At 40.8% G+C, this 20,068-nt stretch overlaps 1 protein-coding gene across 9 annotated transcripts in view; it reads left to right on the forward strand.

The window, feature by feature from the left end:
- The window catches only part of NBEA (neurobeachin), a 1,049,301-nt gene that overhangs the window by 417,643 nt on the left and 611,590 nt on the right, over positions 1–20,068 (forward strand). For 8 of the 9 annotated variants that reach the window (XM_063951811.1, XM_063951798.1, XM_063951815.1 and 5 more), the window contains 4 exons: positions 5,946–6,126; positions 10,131–10,258; positions 13,310–13,417; positions 19,630–19,798. In XM_063951811.1, the coding sequence (XP_063807881.1) occupies positions 5,946–6,126; positions 10,131–10,258; positions 13,310–13,417; positions 19,630–19,798 (586 nt within the window). The remainder of the gene's footprint in view (positions 1–5,945; positions 6,127–10,130; positions 10,259–13,309; positions 13,418–19,629; positions 19,799–20,068) is intronic. The other variant, XM_063951806.1, reaches the window with a different exon arrangement.

The following is a 20,068-nucleotide window of genomic DNA, read 5'->3' on the forward strand; positions in this document are numbered from 1 at the left end:
TTCCACTAGGGAAATAGGCAGGATGTGGGAGGATGACCTGCTCACTGACATTCAGGAGTCTGTCAGCCATTTTAGGAGCTGGAGCACTCTACGCTGTAATGGAGGAATACCTCTTGCTATTTTTGTTATAAAGGGCAGTTTGTTCTTTTCAGTACAAAGAGAGCGCTGCCAAGAATGTGAGTCTTAGTATATTTATGATATTAATCAACTAACTATGGGTGAGATTCAAATGTTTTACCGCCGGTAGCCACTAGATGGCGTCAAAAGGAGCTATTTTAGCTGAAATGTGTGAAAAGTGATCCGTTTGGGTGCCCATTAGTTTAGTCGGGTTTAGCGGCTAAACCCAACACTAATGAGCGCAATAGGGGACATCAGTTTTATATCGCCGCCTGCAATCTCCCGTCACTTTAGATGGGAGATCAGGGGCGATAACATTTGAATTCCCCCCTATAATTTGATGTTACTTATCTTTTATGGCAATGTTACAATGGTACAGTATCTCTCATTGGCTTAATCATTAGTAATACAAGCTACTTGGACACTCGGATGTTTATCTGTGATTTCGGTGTAATGTACAGTATACGGGCCACAGATAAATCAGGTTTTACATTTGAGCTAGTAGGTAAAAAGCTTTTCCCCAAAACACGGATACTGTAGGAATTACCAACACGATTCCTATGGCCAATCACGGGGTGGGCGGCTGTTACGTGTGTTCAGAGTAGGTATGAAATCCCCGCCCCTGAATAGAAATAGCTTTTCCTGAACAATAGGAATGCTTTAGTTATACAATATAAATACACATCAGTCAGTGTAGCCTGTGTATACTTTCAAATAAGCTTATTTTATAATGTCTGTTCCTCAAATTGTTATTACTAGAATCATGTCAAGTATGCCAGTTATGCTTTATGATTTCTTTTCTCAATATGAGTGTGTATTAAATCTGTATTTGCCTGTGAAAGGGAACTTAGTGTGTCACTGATGTAATAAGGTTTGTATCCTAATTATAATATATCAGGCTAAATATAAGCACACAGCGATATTTCCAATACATACAAGGATCTTATTGTACACCAGTTGTCCTAAAGTACAACATATAACCTGACAAAGGGCCATATTGCACAAAAATATTATAGTTCTAAAATTGTTGTTTTTCGTGAAATTTGGGTGTTCGTCATATCAAGTGTAGCCTTAGTGACAATCGCTCCCTTGGTTCTTACAAGTAGGTAGTGGTTATGGGGTCTATTCATGAAGCAGTGAAAAGTGTGGAGAAGTTGCCCATGGCAACCAATCAGCTGCTACATATCATTTTATAGAACGCACTTTATAAATGTTACCTCAACACTGATTGGTTGCCATGGGCAACTTCTCCACTGGCTCACTTCTCCACACGTTTCACTGCTTCATGAATAGACCGCTTAGGGGTCTATTTACTAAGCCTTGGATGGAGATTAAGTCGACGGAGATAAAGCACCAGCCAATCCTTCTCCCAACTAACATGTCACAGGCTGGGTTTGGAAAATGTCAGTTAGGAGCTGGTTGGCTTGTACTTTATCTCCGTCGACTTTATCTCCACCCAAGGCTTAGTAAATAGACCCTTTAGTCTCTTATTTTAATATGAACACTCCACAAATTTCAGAAGAAATCCCCAAATGCTATATTTTGCATAGTTATATCCCTTTTACTACATTTTGTTAATTGTAGTAATAACTCTCTTAATGTGGTTATGTCTGGTGACTAGATGTCAGCAGATTATTTTCCTGGCTCTTATCTTAAGGGTGTCATTCCTATTAATAAGGACAGGGTGCACAGTCTTCCCCCATTATGAAATGAAGTCAAGCAATATATTTGTGTGATATGTGATGCGGTGAGATCATTATTTATTTTTAGTCTTTTTGTCATACAAATCTGGGGCAAATGGAAAAAAACTGTTATATAAAAGGATTAATATTACAAACAAATTAAGATTAATGTGTGGCTGATAATAGCACACATTTTCCTGTCTAACTGCTAGAAGTATTGTTCCGTTTATTTTTTGCATCAAGTGTTCTCCCACACCTCATAGATTGTCAGCTCTTTTGGACAGGGTCATTTTTTATCTTCTGTGTCATGTAATTGTATGTGACTTGTATTCTGATGCCCCCTCCCCCTTTTTCACCCAGTACATACATCCTGAGCATCCTGATTTTGGTGGTACGGTCCCGATCTGCAATGTGACAACATCCACTATGTATACGGTCTTGCTCCCAGCATGCCGCAGTCACGCCCTGTCCTGATCCCAAACGGCCAAATATGCTGGTGCCTTATAAATAATAATAATTATTATAGGCACCTCTAACTCTTACATTTTATTGTATTATGGCCATATGTGTAACGTGTATGATTGCAGATTGCAAATTGGCCTATAGGTGACAGGAAACAGACCATGCCCAACCTGTAATATATCTGATGCCCAAATGAGCTGTGTTTCTAATCATCTCTCATTTACTGTATATACGTATGAACTGTACTTAGTGATGTGATCACATCCTTATTCATTTGCAACTTGTACGTATTATAATTGATAACACACCTCATAACATCCCTCAGTTTTGCTAGCTGCTGTGAATAACTCCTTATGATATTACATTGTGCTGTGCTGTGTACCGCTTCATTGCTTTGTGGCATCTCACAGAGGTCTAGCTGCAACCATACAATTACACCCAGCATGATCTAGTTTAATGCCCTTCAAAATTCCATACACTTCAGCATTATCAAACGGGTGGAGAGCTCCCTCCTAGCCCCAGTAGACTAGATTCTAAAAATATTTTAATAGGATCCAGCTGACACATATTTATAACATGTATGTGCACCTCCCCATGAAGAATGTAGAGATCTCTGATCTGGTTTATACATGGGTCACTTCATTCACAACTTGTTTTAAAGTGACAGTAACCTATAAAAAAAATATATTATTTTAGATGTTTTTTTCCAGGCTATTTGGGTTAGCCTGCAGCGCAAATGGGTGTTGATTACTAGTCTGCTTGCTGCAGGTTACTTTCATCCGGATTTGATCACAGGGGCACATTGTACTACTCTATGGCAGTAGCTTGTGCTATTTAGCATGCAGTCTGCTATACATATGTGTGCACATGTGATCTGTGTTGGCCTGCTGAGGCTGTGGTTACTAGTGCACACTGCTTGCTGTGAATGGTGAATAGCTGTAATTGTGCCCCCCTTCCCCCGTGGTTGCATAAATGATGTGCTGGGGGAGGGGACTCAGTCAGAATAAGAGTGTTATTATGGCTCTGGGTATGGGTTGTTGGGTCGACCCAACTTAGGTTGACCACTGAAGGTCCACATTGCCCTTAGGTCGACAGGTCAAAAGGTCGACATGAGGTTTTTTGTTTTTTACTGTTTTTGGTGTCGTTTTCTTCATAAAGTGACGGGGAATACAAATTAGTGCACCATGTCCCCTCGCATGGCGAGCGAACTTCGCTCGGCACAGGTTACCGTTCCAATCGTAGTCCATGTGGATCGTTAAGTATGAAAAAATCCCAAAAATTAGAAAAAAAGGTGAAAAACGCATGTCGACCTTTTGACCCGTCGACCTAGTACATGTTGACCTAACGGCCATGTCGACCTAATGAGTGTCGACCTAACGACCGTATCCCATGGCTCTGGGCTTATTCCCAGCAAAAGTATGTACAACAAAAAAAAACCAGGGTGATTACACGAACAGCTCCGCAAAAGTACAGTACACTACAAAATCATTTATATTAGGTTTGCGTCCCTTTTAACAGACATAAATATTAGAAGCACATAACCGGCCCACAGCTGTCTTGGCGTCTCTGGATCTTGTCACGAAGAGTGATAACTTTAACACCTATAGAGTAAGAAATGGATGTGTCTAGAGATGACCATAATCTCACTGGATGCAAAGCCCTGATGTAAAATCATTCTCCCTCCAGGTGTCAGATACTCAGTACTATGACGGACCATATATTTTGGGAATCTTTTCCCTGTGGTATTACATTTACAATGTCAGAAACTGGAGATCTGTGTTAGTGAGGCACAAAATACCAAAATCAGCGGGCGCCCATGTGGTGTGAGTTTCAGCTACCCCGATCTCTGTCTGTAGAGCTTTGTCTTCTCATAGCAGAAATCATCTTTAAAACGAAGTATATGTTGTAAACTCCACTATGGACGCTAAGCTGACTTTAAATCGGAATTCCACAAGTAAATAAATAATAATTAGCTAGAAACTATCCTTGTACATTTGTTTTGCAGGAGTTTTCATACAGTACCTCACAGAACATTCACTGCGGAAGCAGCCATTTTGTGGGGTGAACCATTATTGATTTCTGTGATCTCTCTTTTACTACAGGTTGAGTATCCCTTATCCAAAATGCTTGGGACCAGAGGTATTTTGGATATCGGATTTTTCCGTATTTTGGAATAATTGCATACCATAATGAGATATCATGGCGATGGGATCTAAATCTAAGCACAGAATGCATTTATGTTACATATACACCTTATACACACAGCCTGAAGGTCATTTTAGCCAATATTTTTTATAACTTTGTGCATTAAACAAAGTGTGTCTACATTCACACAATTTATTTATGTTTCATTTAGACCTTATACACACAGCCTGAAGGTCATTTAATACAATATTTTTAATAAATTTGTGTATTAAACAAAGTTTGTGTACATTGAGCCATCAAAAAACAAAGGTTTCACTATCTCACTCTCACTCAAAAAAGTCCGTATTTCGGAATATTCCGTATTTCGGAATATTTGGATATGGGATACTCAACCTGTAGTGATTCTCAGAGTTCAACCCACAAAATGCTTCCCTTCACTGTAATGGTAACTGGTTCATTTAGTGGGAATGCGATTCTCTTTGTTTATTCCTTAAATAGAAACATTCTACAAGTACTCTCTCTGCTTAATGCAGATAGTTGGAGTATTCTGAGTAACCCTTACGTGACATCCACTAGAACTGTTCTCATGGTAAATAGTACTCCATACAGTTTTCAGAGTATACACCACAGTCTTCTAGTGAATAGAGTAAACGGAACTTAATGGATAGAGAGAGAATCCTATATAATAAAAGGCTAACGCTACTCCTCACCTCTATGGAGGGATTCAAGTGTTGTGCACGCCGGTTGCTAGATGGAGCAATTCAAGTGTGGCTCTGTTCGGGCGCATCAGCCGTGGGCGCTGACATTACTGCTATGATGTTTTGTCATTTTGTTGGGTTGGTTACTAGTGGCTATTATTTGTCATCTGTATATCCTGGTGTGCAGATGTACATTGTTTTTTTCCCTGTGTCTCAGCATGGGATATAGACATCTGTTTCAGGGGCATGACTATACATTTGGTAGCCACATAACAGAATAGTGAAGGGACAAAAATGAGACACCTAAATCCAATTAGTAAATAAACTTTATCTTATTGGTTCTGCTCACAAATTGCAAGCAGTTTCCATTACATTGGTTCAACACAGACTCTGTGCATGTCGCAGATACACTTTATTCAATAAAAGGACCTTTATATATGGTACGTACATAATCTGACCGTCTCACTGAAATAGATTTCATCAGTTTTCTGTGATCTGGTCTATTCCCATCATTCGGTACTGAAATTAGGATCTGTCCCTACTTTGCATGTATTACACTGTTGTAGAGATCTGTTAATCTGTGTTGCCATGTTTCTTAAACATAACATTGTCATTGCCAACTCACATACTGTGTCTGCTTATTAAAACTGTGTCTGACCTGTGTGTGTTGGGCTTGCGCTAATACATTTTGTCTTTAGCCTTCAGCTGTGTACTTGACATGATGGCAGAGGGCATAGCCCTATCCCTGTGTAATGAATAGGGCATTGCAATTAGGGCAAGCGATCATGATAATGGAATCACAGTGTCATTTTGTGTCTTGTGACTTTTTTTGTTTCTTAAGACTGAGCTGGAGAACATTGAAGTGACACAGGGTATGTCATCGGAGACAGCAGTGACTTTCCTCAGCCGGCTCATGGCCATGGTCGACGTCCTGGTTTTTGCCAGCTCTCTGAATTTCAGTGAGATTGAAGCAGAGAAAAACATGTCTTCTGGTGGCCTAATGCGACAGTGCCTGAGGCTTGGTAAGTTCATGCAGTATATTGCAGATGGTGTCTGGAAACCCTGTGCGTGCTGGAGGAAACGGCCCTCCACTGCTCTTGCTCTATAGTCTGGTTCTTTTTCAAGGAATGGGTTAAGAGTTCTCTGCCTGTAGGAAGAGAATACAGCTTTTCAGTATGGGAAGGTTTTGACCTAGTTGTAGATCTGCCGTGATATTATATATTTATAAATCACCTACTGTGCAGTCTTATTATACCTAACTGAACAATGTGATGAATTCATGAGTTAGAATCCCCAGTAGTAAAGGTAGAGAGGTTTTATAGATGTATTCTGTAAAGTATAAATGTGTTTATTCTGTACAACGTCCGTCCATTGCTCTCACAGTTAGATATTTGAAAAAGTGCAAGTAGGCTTGTCACAATGAATTCACATGTTTTTTATTTGACAGGAGATGGAGAAATTAGCCCGGAAGTGGAAGAAGTGGTTCATTTATTTTTTATTTTTTACAGTTTAATTTCTTTCCTCACTCGTACCAATTCTATACAATGGGATAAAAACCGTGTCAGGTAGATTTACTAAAGGTGTGTACACATGGTGAGAATTTTTTTTGCGATTTTAACTACATAGTCAAAATCGCAAAGAAAGTTAGTGCAGATCGCAAGGTGAAAGTCACCTTGCAATCCCGATACGCGGTCCCGCGAGGTCAGTATCACAAGCTCAGATAGACTGTGCAGGCAAGTCAGTTTTGAGTTGTATAAAAGATTGACGCTTTGTCACAAAATTGACACTTAGCCAAAATCGTGCAAAGCCAGTATCTCAAGCACAGTCATGTTTGCTTGCAATACCAACCTAGTCCCTATCGCATAGTGAGAATCAGAGTTTAGCACGAATCATGCCATGTGCACACACCTTAAGGAGCGAATTGTCAAAGCCATTGTCATTGATCATTGGCGGCTTTGACTGATATGGTTTTAAAATGGCAATAAAAATAAATGCTAAACAACCCTAGTTTAGCATTTATTCCTGTTGCCGTTTTAAAACTATTGGTCAAAGCCAGTAGCAGTTTGACCACTCCGCTCCTTGGTAATCTTACCCCACGTCCTTCAACCGTTATTCTATTACTAATAAAAGGAATACAACACTTTAGCTTTTAGGAGCAAATGACAGGGGATTGTGTAAATCAAGAATGAAAGGGGAACTAGATGCACCCCAGTTAGCTGAATGGCATCTGAGCCATAACTTGGAACTGCACAGTTTGGAGTTAACCCTTACAGTGCTGTCATTACTTTTCCCAATATGACAGCTGGGGAGGAGATTGCAGTCTTTATTACAGTGCAGGGGGGACAGGGGAAAGGGAGTCAGGACCCGCTCACTTGTAATTGTTGTGGGTAGTTGGATTTCCCATCTCTGTTTAATCATCTATAAATTCCTACTATTATTATTATTATTACATTTTATTTATAGGGCTCCACAAGTGTTTTGCAGCGACCTACATACAGCACACATTAGAAAAATACATGGTACACAGAACTTAACATTACAGTAGCTGGAAAACTATAACGGAGCACAGATAACAATTAGCACCACAATTCTCAGTAAACAATACAGCTGAAATGTAAGGAAGCAAAGGAGTAATCAGCTAGGGGAGGGCACACGAGAGGAGATGAACGGTCACAACTGAGGGGAGATGCGGGTATAGGCAGTCTCTGAGTGGGAGAGAGCTATAATTGAAGTGCCAGAGAATAGGGCTGTGAGAACAGGACGGAAGAGGGACCTGCTCCGAGGAGCTTACTACCTGCCAGAGTCACAGTGCAACTCTGTCATTTGTAGTGCATGGGTAACACAAGACTGAAGCTAAGCTGTTGATTGGCCACAAATCACCACATGTATGGGTCAAAATTTAACACATGTGCCGACACTGATTAATATCTGATCTTGCTCAGGGTGCACTCGAAATTTGGGTAGACCATTACCATGCCTTGTAAGATCCAGCAGGGCTGAATGGCACAGCATATGAAATTTGGCTGGACAAAGAGGTGTAGTGCCACCTTAAGTCTTGGCAGCTTGCAGTAAACAATAGGTAGCTCAGAGTACGTAGCAAGAGAGTATGTAGCAGAACCATAACCTGATTATGTTAGAAGAGTGCCACATTTTACATTGACTTTCCTTACCTGACAGTGTATTTGGTTCATGTGAGACATGACAGCTGTGCAAGACTCTTGTAGCGACAGAGTTTTTCCCTACAGAAAACACAGAAATTAATAAAACTCAGAGAAAAATATAGCACTGATTTTTATTTATGCTACATTAACTACAATTGCACAAGAATGTTTTAATGACGAAAAAAAAAAAAATTTTCATGACAATATTCTCTTCCGTTAATGGTCAGTTATAGTCCTTCTTTATACTGTACATTTTCATGAGCTTTCTGTACATTTTATTCAGTACTTTTCTTTATCTGTAACATGTGTTTCTAATTTTTGGATTAGTTCCTCTTATCAAATATATCTTCCTGCATCTCAGCAACATGTCCATGATGATAAAGCGGAGGCAGCAATAATTTCTCACATAATCAAACATCCTAAAAACTGTCAGACTTTGTTTTGTAGAAACTGAAAGGTCCACAAAACCCCCAGAGCAGATGACTGGTTTACTCATGCAGAAGACGCAGTCGTTTAATTGGATGAATTTTATTTACCTATTAGTTAATACTAACTCATATAAGTACTTTGTTTTTCAACTCCCCAATTATGTAATCCTTATATTTGTAATATATTTATTTTAGTTCGTATTTAGCCGTTAAGAAAACATGTTCTTCATTCAAACCTGAATTATTGTTTGTATTAGAATCTTTCATGCAGCTGATTCATAATCCGCTTCATGAAAGAGGCAAAAGGGGCAAACTAGATGGACCAAGTGGTTCTTATCTGCCGTCAAATTCTAGGTTTCAAATTCTATAATTGGGGCTCTGGCTGGAAAACAGTTGAACATCTTTCTATTGCAAATTTGAAAATATAAAATTTAAATTTATTCAACAAGGTTATGAAATATGACAGAGACACAGGAGATTGGAACTTACAATAGGTTATTGAGTAGAAATGAATTTTCCATGTATGTGGAGGGGGTATCTACTGGTGAGCTATTAGTGACTACAGATATGTCCTCATACATCTTTGCTGGAGTCGTGCCAATCAGCCCCTCTCAGGGCGCCAGGTCCCGTGAGACTCTGCTAGCGGCTGGCATCCTTTTTGCTGAAAATGCCATCTTAGGACACACAAGGAGACTATGCTGATTAATGTGATATGCAACACTTGTATATCTATGTGTGACTGAGTCTCTGATGCTGTCCACAGAGTGCTAAGAGCAGTGACTGCAGTTTTTTCCATACTTAGTTCTGTTGTTTTTCATATAACGACTCGGTCACGCACAGGACTAGTCAGCACGCTTGCGCCAGGCATCCTCTGCTGTGTGGGGTATTGAGGCTCGATGTATGAGAACACATCTGTATAATGTATTTCATAGAATGTATCAAGCCTTGTAAAGAGTGAACAAGTGTAGAAGTTGCTAGCATTTATCAAGAACATTCTATAAAATAGGTAGAAGATGATTAATTGATTGCTATGGGCAAGTTCTACACTTGTCCACTCTTTTCAGGGCTTGAAACATCTCCCCCTATATCCACTCCATGTATGCTTACACTAACTGCTGTGTCATCTGCCGACACCACAGGCTTTAGCATTCCCAACTTAAAGACCTAATGTATTCCTACTTTTAGATGCTTGACCCTGGACCTCTGTGGATACTGCTGCTTGTCTCCCTAAGGCCCTTCTCCACCCAGCACATTAATGTGCAACAGGCGCTACCTAGCTCCTGAAATGAAGCCATATTGTATCATGATTTATTGCTATTGGTAACACGGCCACCTGTTACCCTCTAAGTGTAGCTGGTGTAAGTGGATGACTTTTTGAATTAAACAAGAACTGTAGCATTCATACATGTGAGTCGATTTTGATTAAACCTCTTTTAGTTTGCTGTGTAGCTGTACGAAACTGCTTGGAGTGCCGGCAGCGACAGCGCGAGCGGGTTACTAAGCCCATGGCCAGCAGTAAGATCCAGGACAACCTACAGAGTATACCAGCTTCTAACCCCACAAAGGTAAGTGTGAGGAGTATTACTGACTACTTCTCTCATCATGTTCAGCCAAACATAAATAGACTTATAAAGACTTGCAGCTCTGTATAGTATATCAGGTTGGACCTCCCATGTGGCATATAACAGTATAAGAAAGGAACCAACATAGAATAACTAGGAAAGCTGGTAATGGTAGGTAGTCACTTTTCAGGAACCATAGTCCCACATATAAGATCAAAGTGTAAATATGCTATACTACACAGTCACTAAAGTATTAGCTGGATGGTCCCGTCTGCAAAACATTTGTACTCCATTCAACCTGTGTCAAGTCCGTATAATTGCTAGACAACGTGTGGTACTCCAGCTGCTGTAGAACTACACATCCCTCGATTCATTTTACTGTTAGGTCTTTCTAAAATGGTGGCGTGACATGCTGGGATAAATAGCATCACAGCAGATGTAGTGGTGGATGTTGCTTACCCCAGCACTACACTATAGCCAGACATCTAGTATGAAAAGATTCCTTCCACAATTATAGCAGCCAGTGCCCGCATGGTCAAGGAAATATTCTTCCCCGGGATCACTTTAATATAAAATGTAACTTGTATAATTAGGGAGGAATCCGTGTAAATATAATAGTTGCAGCAAGTTAGACCACAATATTACTGACGCGTTTCGTTGACATTGGATATTTCATCAAAGAATCACCATGCCTTAAGGTGGGTACACACTAGTAGATATATCTGCAGATCAACTGATCTGCAGATATATCTATGGACGGATCGGGCAGTGTGCTGTGCATACACACTGCCCGATCCGTCGGGGACTGACGTCATGAACTGGGCGGGCGTGTACACACGCCCGCCCAGTTCAGCTGTCAATCACCGCCGGCCGCCGCAGCATGTGTACGGGCGGTCGGCCGACCGCCCCGTACACACACACAGCGACGCGCCAATATATCGGTAGATATATTGGGCGTCGGCTGTGCTGCGCGGCCGACGCGATACGTCTGTGAACGACGGAGTTCACAGACGTATCGGCCGTACACACTGGCCGACGGTCCCGCGATATATCGGCCGTTCAAGAGAACGGCCGATATATCGACCAGTGTGTACGGGCCTTTAGTTTTCTCTCATTGTACATCAGATTTCTTCCTTACATACTATCCCTCAACTGAGTCTTTATACCATCTGCTTTAACAAACAAGTCAACTGTCCAGGCAGAGAATAACAGCCAAAAATTAACTGAAGGCTTTCCAATGTCACACAGAAAAAAGATAAAATGCAGGCGCATACTCTAAGCACTAACAACGCTGGTAATCAGAACAATTATAATAAAATCAATTTAACATGGATCATGGGTCCTGTGCTCTGGACATGAACCTTAGTAATGTTAGGGACCCACCTGGTGAGGTCACTTGGCAGTGGTAGGTGGGCCCACATTAGTGACCAACAATGATGCTAAGAACTTCAATTTGACTCCATGTTAAATTGCAGTTTATTACAATTGTTCTGATCACCAGCATTCTTAGTGCTTAGAGTGTGCGCCTGCATTTTCCCTTTTTTTCTGTGTGGCACCACAAGTCTTAGCAAAGAGGCACCTTTTATTATGTTTAGAATTAGTGCATGCAGTCCACCCCCCCACAATGTAGACTTTCCAGTGTCCCCGGCCTCAGTTCAAATCATTTTTATTGTTCTATACAAATACTGTATGCACCTTTTATAAAATACAAATATGTGGTGTGTGTTTACAGTCCCCTGTTTCTTGCATATAGTGGAGACAGTTATTCCTTATCCAAGGAAACCATGCCCATTTTGGATGACGAAACACCCATATTATGGCAGGCCACACCCCTTTTGTAATAAAACTAATATGGTCTGCTCTTCTGCAAAAATTGGGAATGTGGGCAGGTATTCATCTTATTTACAAATAGTGATCTCATTGAGACACCTTGGTTCCATTAAATGGAAAGTGCCCCAGGGACGTGACTGCCCCCTAGTGCATTGAGAGAACACTTTGTCTTTAATACTGCTACTTGTTTTAAGACCTATATCCATTTTATTTATAATAATCCTCACATTAAATATGAGCATGTTATACTTTTAACACAATATAGTAACACTTTTTATTGGCTAATTAACTGAGAAATTGTTTCTGGTAGTTTTGCAGGTAAGAAGAAAACAACATTTAAGGCCAGTGGAATATTTCCATGTAAAACTTACACCCGTAGATAAGATCTTAGAATTATCACTTTATGTTATAATGAGTGTAGAATATCTGTGGTACCTTGTATACAGTGTATTACAGACACTCACGTGATATTCTATACAGCGTGCAGGTGGTGGCTGGAGAGTGGTTACAACTTCCCCATTTCCATGTGACATGGCTGATGTGCAGATCATGTAACTTGGCCTGAAGCAGACAGGGAACATGTTCTATCTGCCGAAGCCCTCTGCATACTATCTGATCTGAAGGAAGGTGTATTGTCAGAGGTTAAAAAAACAGAATTACATTTGGCACTAGTGGGACTTATTGAATTTGCAGAGTAAAGCTTTAGACACCGGCAAAGGATGAAATTAAATCCTAAAAAAACACTACTGAAATGACCTAGTCTTTTTTAAAAATCAGAAACATACTTTACAAGTGATTAAAAGCCAAATAGGGAGGAGGCGATGAGCCAGATACCATTGAGAAACCATTATGTTGCAGTTTACTCCCTGGTGAATGGTAAGAGAACATTCCATTCAATCAGGTCACCATTCCCGCTATTCTGCAGGCTGCACAATGCATTCTAAGCATGGTTTCATCACATATTACTAATCTTTCTCCCACCTGCACTTTGAATGTATGGTATACACAGAAAGTATGTGATAATTGTCCTGGGATGTTTATGAAAAACTGGTGCACATGAAAAGGCTTCTGTAACCCGTAGCAACCAGCTAGCGCTCAGCTGTCGTTCTCTAACCTGTAGGAGTCAGAATGACAGCTTATATCTGATTGGTTAGGCTACAGCACGGTTTTATATTATGTGGGATTTGAAGTGTAGTAACAAATAGTGTGTTTATCTACATCTAGACCACTGTAGACAGCGTTCCCAGTAACCTTTCGCCAATAAAGGACCCTGATCGACTTCTCCAAGATGTTGATATTAATCGTCTGCGGGCCGTCGTGTTTCGTGATGTGGTGAGTGCTGTTTATTTTTAAATACACAAATACACTGTGGAAGCTGCCATTTAGGAAAATGAAGCCATGTTAATGGGGTTATTGTCATCACTGAGACATATTCTGATAATAATGTGGTTCGCCCATCAAATATGGCAGAATTCACTGTACAAACCACATGTGAGCTTAAGCAGTCTGTGATTGTAGAGAGACGAGATCTGCAGTCCAGCTTCTTATCAGTATTCAGTACAATCAAAGCTGGAAGTCATGTTATGTAACCTTTATGTCCAGCATCTAATGCGGACCCCTATGCAGTGTAGCGCCCACTTGAGTGATGCTACCAGAATGAGTTCTGCCTATTGAAACATCCAGGGCTGTCATCTGTTGCTTTTCCATCCTTGAACACAAGTAGCATCCATAACTGTTCTCAAAAGCTAGTCCTATGGTCCAGCAGATCTCAGATGTGGCTACCAGGTTTTGCGAAAACGTGGTAATTACGCTATCAGACTTATCACGCTATCACACTGAAAGTTCTGCAAATAGGGGCTTTTCGTGGTTATTTGTGCTCCTGCGATTTGAGCCATTAAATTGCAAATGCGCAAAAACAGGATTTGTGCAATAATTCTTGCCAGCAAAACCAGAGAAAAGTATAGGTCAAAATGGGAAAATCTGCCAAAAAGCCAAACTAATATAGGAAAACAGTATAGAAGTCCATTGGTGGTGTTATACAGTTTTTAAAAAAAAAAAAAAAGTGTAAAAATGTTAGAAAGCAAGTGTTTTTAAACAAAATAAATTCCCAAATAAAATTGTGGATATATGAAAATGGGTATAAGCTTATTTTGGGTCATTTTAAGACACAAACAAAACAAAAACAATTACTCCCACCTGCTAGCCTAAGAACACTTGTCCCAGTCACAAAGCACCTCAATATACCTGTTCCATACCTTGTACCCAAACTTCTATCATTTTTCAATTTTTGATCCCAAAAATTACACATAATTGGGCAATTAAAAAGAATTAAAAACTTCTAAGTGCCTAATTAGTCATACAGGGGGATGTCCCAGGGGTTCTGACCCAAATCCCGATATTTTTACCTTAAAATGGGGATATTTATCCAACTTTTCACCTGCTGAGGAGGTGGAAAAAATAAATTTGCGTTAAACCTGTGGAGAATTATCGCCAATAATTTTTCGTTGACAATGAAATAGCTGCTTTTCACGGATCACGATAAGACCCCAGTTTGTATAGCAAAAAACGCCATTTTGCGCTCATTGAATTCCCCCCATATTGTTAAAAAAAATAAGTATTTGAATACATTCCTAGTTTATTTAAAGGTTTGCTTACTTTGCCTTAAGTGACCACTGGCAGTGTTATCATTACTTATTGATAATGAGATCATGTGTTGCCGGCTCATTTTAACAAAGTCATAAATCATTTCATATTTATGGAACATGGAGGTGACATCTGTTACAGAACAGTGACTATACATTTTTAATAATAGTTGTATTTTAATTTTTTAGATTTAAATACAAATATACAAAAAGAAATATTTGTCTTTATAAAATACAGTAACATATTATAATAAGTTCCTAAGAATTAATAGTAAGCTAATATAGAAGGGCATGTTCGCTCGGGTGGTCTTCTGTTTGCCGGCGGTCGGGCTCCCGGCGCTCAGTATACCGGCGCCGGGAGCCCGACCGCCGGCTTACCGACACTTATTTTCCCTCGTGGGGGTCCACGACCCCCATAGAGGGAGAATAAAATAGTGTGGCGCGCGTAGCGCGCCACCGTGCCCGTAGCGTGGCGAGCGCAGCGAGCCCGCAAGGGGCTCATTTGCGCTCGCCAAGCTGTCGGTAAGCCGGCGGTCGGGCTCCCGGCGCCGGGATGCTGGTCGCCGGGAGCCCGACCGCCGGCCACCCGTAGTGAACCCGTTCGCTCAAGGGTATATGATGTCCTAAAACGAATTTAACCCTTAGTATACAGTACCAAGGGGGGTCTTCTGAGGACCCCAGAATACTATTTTTTTGTGATCCTGCCGTATCTATAACAACTATTTTACTACTGATTTTTCTATGTGTCCCGCATCGGATTAAGATAAATACTGTGTAATTAGGCTTATAAAATGTTCTTTAAAAAAAAAAGTAAATAATAAAAACACAATTGGGGTCACAAATGCAGAACGATTTATATGTGTGAAACACAGGAAAACAACCACCACTGTGACATGTGCAAAGGACTGTAGCGATGGCAACACATGAATAGTGATGTATTGTTACTGTAGTAAATGATATAACCTTTTTACAAATAAACAGTATCCAATCGGATGTAAAAATGTACGTACTGTAATGAAGAAGAATATATGGCTTTTATTGGCTAACTGCTCTTGAAATAAATAAACAAAATATTTTATGCTAACTGTCGTACCCGTACTAGAACGTATCCCTTCAGAATCCCCCAAAACATAATTTTAGTAATTTACCGTATCAAACTGTTGAGAATTTAGAGAAAAAAAACGGTGGGGTCTTCTGAAGACCCCAGCTTGGTAAAGTACGTTGACGAGGTTGGCTTGGTATATTAAGGGGTATATTCAATTAAAGTCGGATCCATTCCGACATGTATTTGTCGGAATGGATCAACAACCCCTATTCAATCTCATCTTAATTCGACTTCTTCAAGTCGAATTAAGATGAGGGACGCAGAGGAGGAGAATGGGGGCAAACCGCGGGGGACAGCCGGCGGGCATACAGGGGAGCTCAGCGCTACAGTAGCGCTGCAGCAGGATGTCACTCTGCTGCCCGACCTCACAGCAGTGTCCACCCGGCTCCAGCAAGCCTGCTGGAGCCGGGTGGAAGCTGCCGTGAGGTCGGGCGGCAGAGTGACATCCTGCTGCAGCGCTACTGTAGCGCTGATCTCCCCTGTATGCCCCCCGCCTGTCCCACCGTCTCCCTGCGGCTCTCCCCCCTCTCCTCCTCTGGGTCCGCATCTCAGTCCGACATCTTTTGATGTCGGACTGAGATGGTCGAAAAGGGGGCCAAAACCTGTCGGGTGTGGCCCCGTTTTCGACACAAGCACGTGGATCGGCAGCTATTCCGCCGATCCACATGCCTTACGACAAGTCGAATGCCTCGACTTGTCGAAAAGCATTGAATAGGTCGAATCACGTTTCGACCTTAAAAAGTTGAAAACTGCCGTCTTTTCGACAGACGGCAGTTTTCGACACCAATTGAATATACCCCTAAGGGTTAAGTACTAACAATGAAGGCAATGTGTTCATTACTGCAAAATACAACATCACTCTTACCTTACTGGAAATTTACTAAAACTTTTACAGGATATTGATCAGTGCTAATGTGTTACTTCTCTCTGCCAGAGTAATGATAGTATGGTAGCTCAGCAACCTCCCATATACGTCAGAAAAAAAACTATAGAATATTTTAGTCAGCAGTGAGAGCAAATGACTTGAGTCACATGTAACAGGTTATTGGAGAACTGCTGCTGAACTATCTATGGCCCTCATTCCGAGTTGTTCACTCGCTAGCTGCTTTTAGCAGCATTGCACACGCTAGGACGCCGCCCTCTGGGAGTATATCTTAGCTTAGCAGAATAGCGAACGAAAGATTAGCAGAACAGCTACTAAATAATTCCCTGCAGTTTCTGAGTAGCTCCAGACCTACGCCTAGATTGCGATCAGCTCAGTCCGTTTAGTTCCTGGTTTGACGTCACAAACACGCCCTGCGTTCGGCCAGCCACTCCCCCGTTTCTCCAGTCACTCCTGCGTTTTTACTGGGCACGCCTGCGTTTTTTAGCACACTCCCTGAAAACGTCCAGTTTCCGCCCAGAAACACCCACTTCCTGTCAATCATACTACGATCACTCGAGCGTTGAAAAAACGTCGCTCGAGCTTGTGTAAATCTCCAAAGTTTTGTGTGTAAGTACTTAGCGCATGCTTTTTTTACCTTTTTTTCACTTAATCGCTGCACTGCGAAAATCGGCAGCGAGCGAACAACTCGGAATGACCACCTATATCCAGTAGTCACAGGGAAATCTGCATTTACAAAGTACATAAAGAAGCAGTGCTTTAGGATGGCTGCATATGAAAACCGTGGGTGTGATAATTGATGACAAGCATTTCCCTTCTTGGCCACTAGACTGCACTGTAGAGCTGTGAGACTGCACATTGCATTCAGTAATGATCTAATGTCTGTAACAGACACATCTATTTATTGTATTTACTCTTAGATTTACTCTTAGCATGGATACAATCTGCCTGTGGGCGACAAAATAAAGAAATGTCTAGTTATTTGGTCACATTATATTTTCATTGTAAGAGCTTAGGAGATATAGGATGCAATTATGTCATAGCTTTTAGTGCAGGTTATTTCTTATTTATCAGTCATTAAGTAAATACATGGATAAAGACGTTTTGTAGCTCGGTTTGTAAAATGTCATATTGCCCAATAATACATAATTATAAAATGTCATATTGCCCAATAATACATCATTATAAAATGTCATATTGCCCAATAACACACAATAGTTATGGCAACATAAAACACACATATAGTAAATATACTAAAGCACTGAGTTCTTGTTCTAAGGAGAAAAATCAGAGGAGTGTTTAAGCCGTAGATTATACAGGCGTGTTACCACATTATCTGTTTGTACATGACCTCCTGCAACGTTTGCTAAATACTGTACCTTGATTCTTATTATTTGAAGATGCATGAAGCAGTGAAAAGAGTGGAGAAGTTGCCCATGGCAACCAATCAGCTGCTATTTATAATTTTCTAGAATCCACTTGATAAATGTTATGTCAAAGCTGATTGGTTTCCATTGGTAACTTCTCCACTGGCTCATTTATCCACTCTTTTCACTGCTTCATACATCTGCCCTGTGTCCATATTAAAGTAACAGAATTTAATTTTGCCTCTAGATCAGTGATGGGGAACCTTTGGCCCTCCAGCTGTTGTTGAACTACACATCCCAGCATGCCCTGCTACAGTTTTGCTATTTGGCCATGCTAAAACTGTAGCAGGGAATGCTGGGATGTGTAGTTCAACAACAGCTGGAGTGCCAAAGCTTCCCCATGACTGCTCTAGATGTAACGAAAGCACAGAAGACAACATAATGTAGTCAATTTTTCAGTAGGCCATAGGGCTGTACTATACAAATCATCACACTTTCCCTAGCAATCCCCTGTTCACTTGGTCAGAAACAGAGAGTGTGGGGAGTGGGAGAGGAATATATAAGTATTTCTATCACTCTAATCCATTTCAGAAGGTCTTGTATTTCTCATCCAATGGGCACGCAGGGAAAACCTAGGGGTGCCACTGCAAGTGAGATGGGACTGTCCTAAGACTGGATGGCAGTGAGCAGGGATGGGTTAAGTAGGAGAGCAGGCGGGTGGTTTGGGCAGGACGAATATCTGCAATGGAAAGATGGGGGTGCGACACGGCCAGTCGTGGAGACCAGGATCGAATATACTAGTGTGTATATACCGGGTCCATACAAGGCTGAATATTTACTGTATTTAGGGAACAAATGTTATCATCAAGAAGTGCACACATGCTTTAACACTGGTTTGTTTATTTATTGTGGGTGCAAGATATTCTCCACTTATACCTGAACACTATGAACAGCCGGCCTGTGTCCATACATAAATAATGAATATATGGCTATATGTATGTTTTAAATGACCCGTTGCCTAAGCACAATGGGAAAGGGACTGTGTCCTCAGCCAATATTCAATCTATCCATTCACTAGGAACTATTCACATCACTGAGTCCTGATTGGCTGCTCTAATTATGAGTAGGCAACCAATAGACTTTAAGTAAAAGAAATTTTTTTTTAACGGAATACCTGATTTCTCTCCTTATGTGTACCTAGCTTATCTCCTTATGTGTACCTAGAATAGTAGCTGCCATGTTGTTTACATCAGAGCGCGAGCTGCAGCCTAATATGTTAGTGTACTGCATTGCTTTTACCAAGCGGCCAACTGAACTGTTATACATATCTCATATATATTTTAGGAACTATTTTCTTTTTTTTCTTTTCTTTTTTTAAATGTTCCTGTAACATCTTTTGTTAGAACTTAATCTCTTAAATAATGAGATTTTATTTAAACAGTGGAGTTAATATTACGCAGAATGTTATGGAAGGATCACTTTGTGTTGTGTGTATTCAGATTGCCAACTAGTAAATCCTGACTGAGTTATTTGTCTTCCCTTTCTAGGATGACAGTAAACAAGCTCAGTTCCTCGCCCTGGCAGTCGTGTACTTCATATCTGTATTAATGGTGTCTAAATACCGTGATATACTGGAACCTCAGCGGGAGACTGCGCGTTCCGCAAGCCAGACTGCTCGTAACATCAGACAGGAAATTAACTCTCCAACGAGTACAGGTATGTCATTTACTACACTGCTTGTTCTTGTGATGTCTAATTATCTGACCTGGGATAGTAATACAACTAATTACACATTTCTCTGGTAATGATACAACAAACATACTGCCAGTATGACGCATGTAATTAGAGATTATGTGCAAATGCTTCTGTATTGCTTTATACATCCCCTGCATTCTAAATGCTTGTGTGTTACTCACTGCTGTATACAGCCCTGCACTCTAAATGCTTGTGTGTTATTCGCTGCTTCATACATCCCCGGCACTCTAA

The sequence above is a fragment of the Pseudophryne corroboree genome, chromosome 2 (assembly GCF_028390025.1).
Source record: "Pseudophryne corroboree isolate aPseCor3 chromosome 2, aPseCor3.hap2, whole genome shotgun sequence".
NCBI lineage: Eukaryota > Metazoa > Chordata > Amphibia > Anura > Myobatrachidae > Pseudophryne > Pseudophryne corroboree.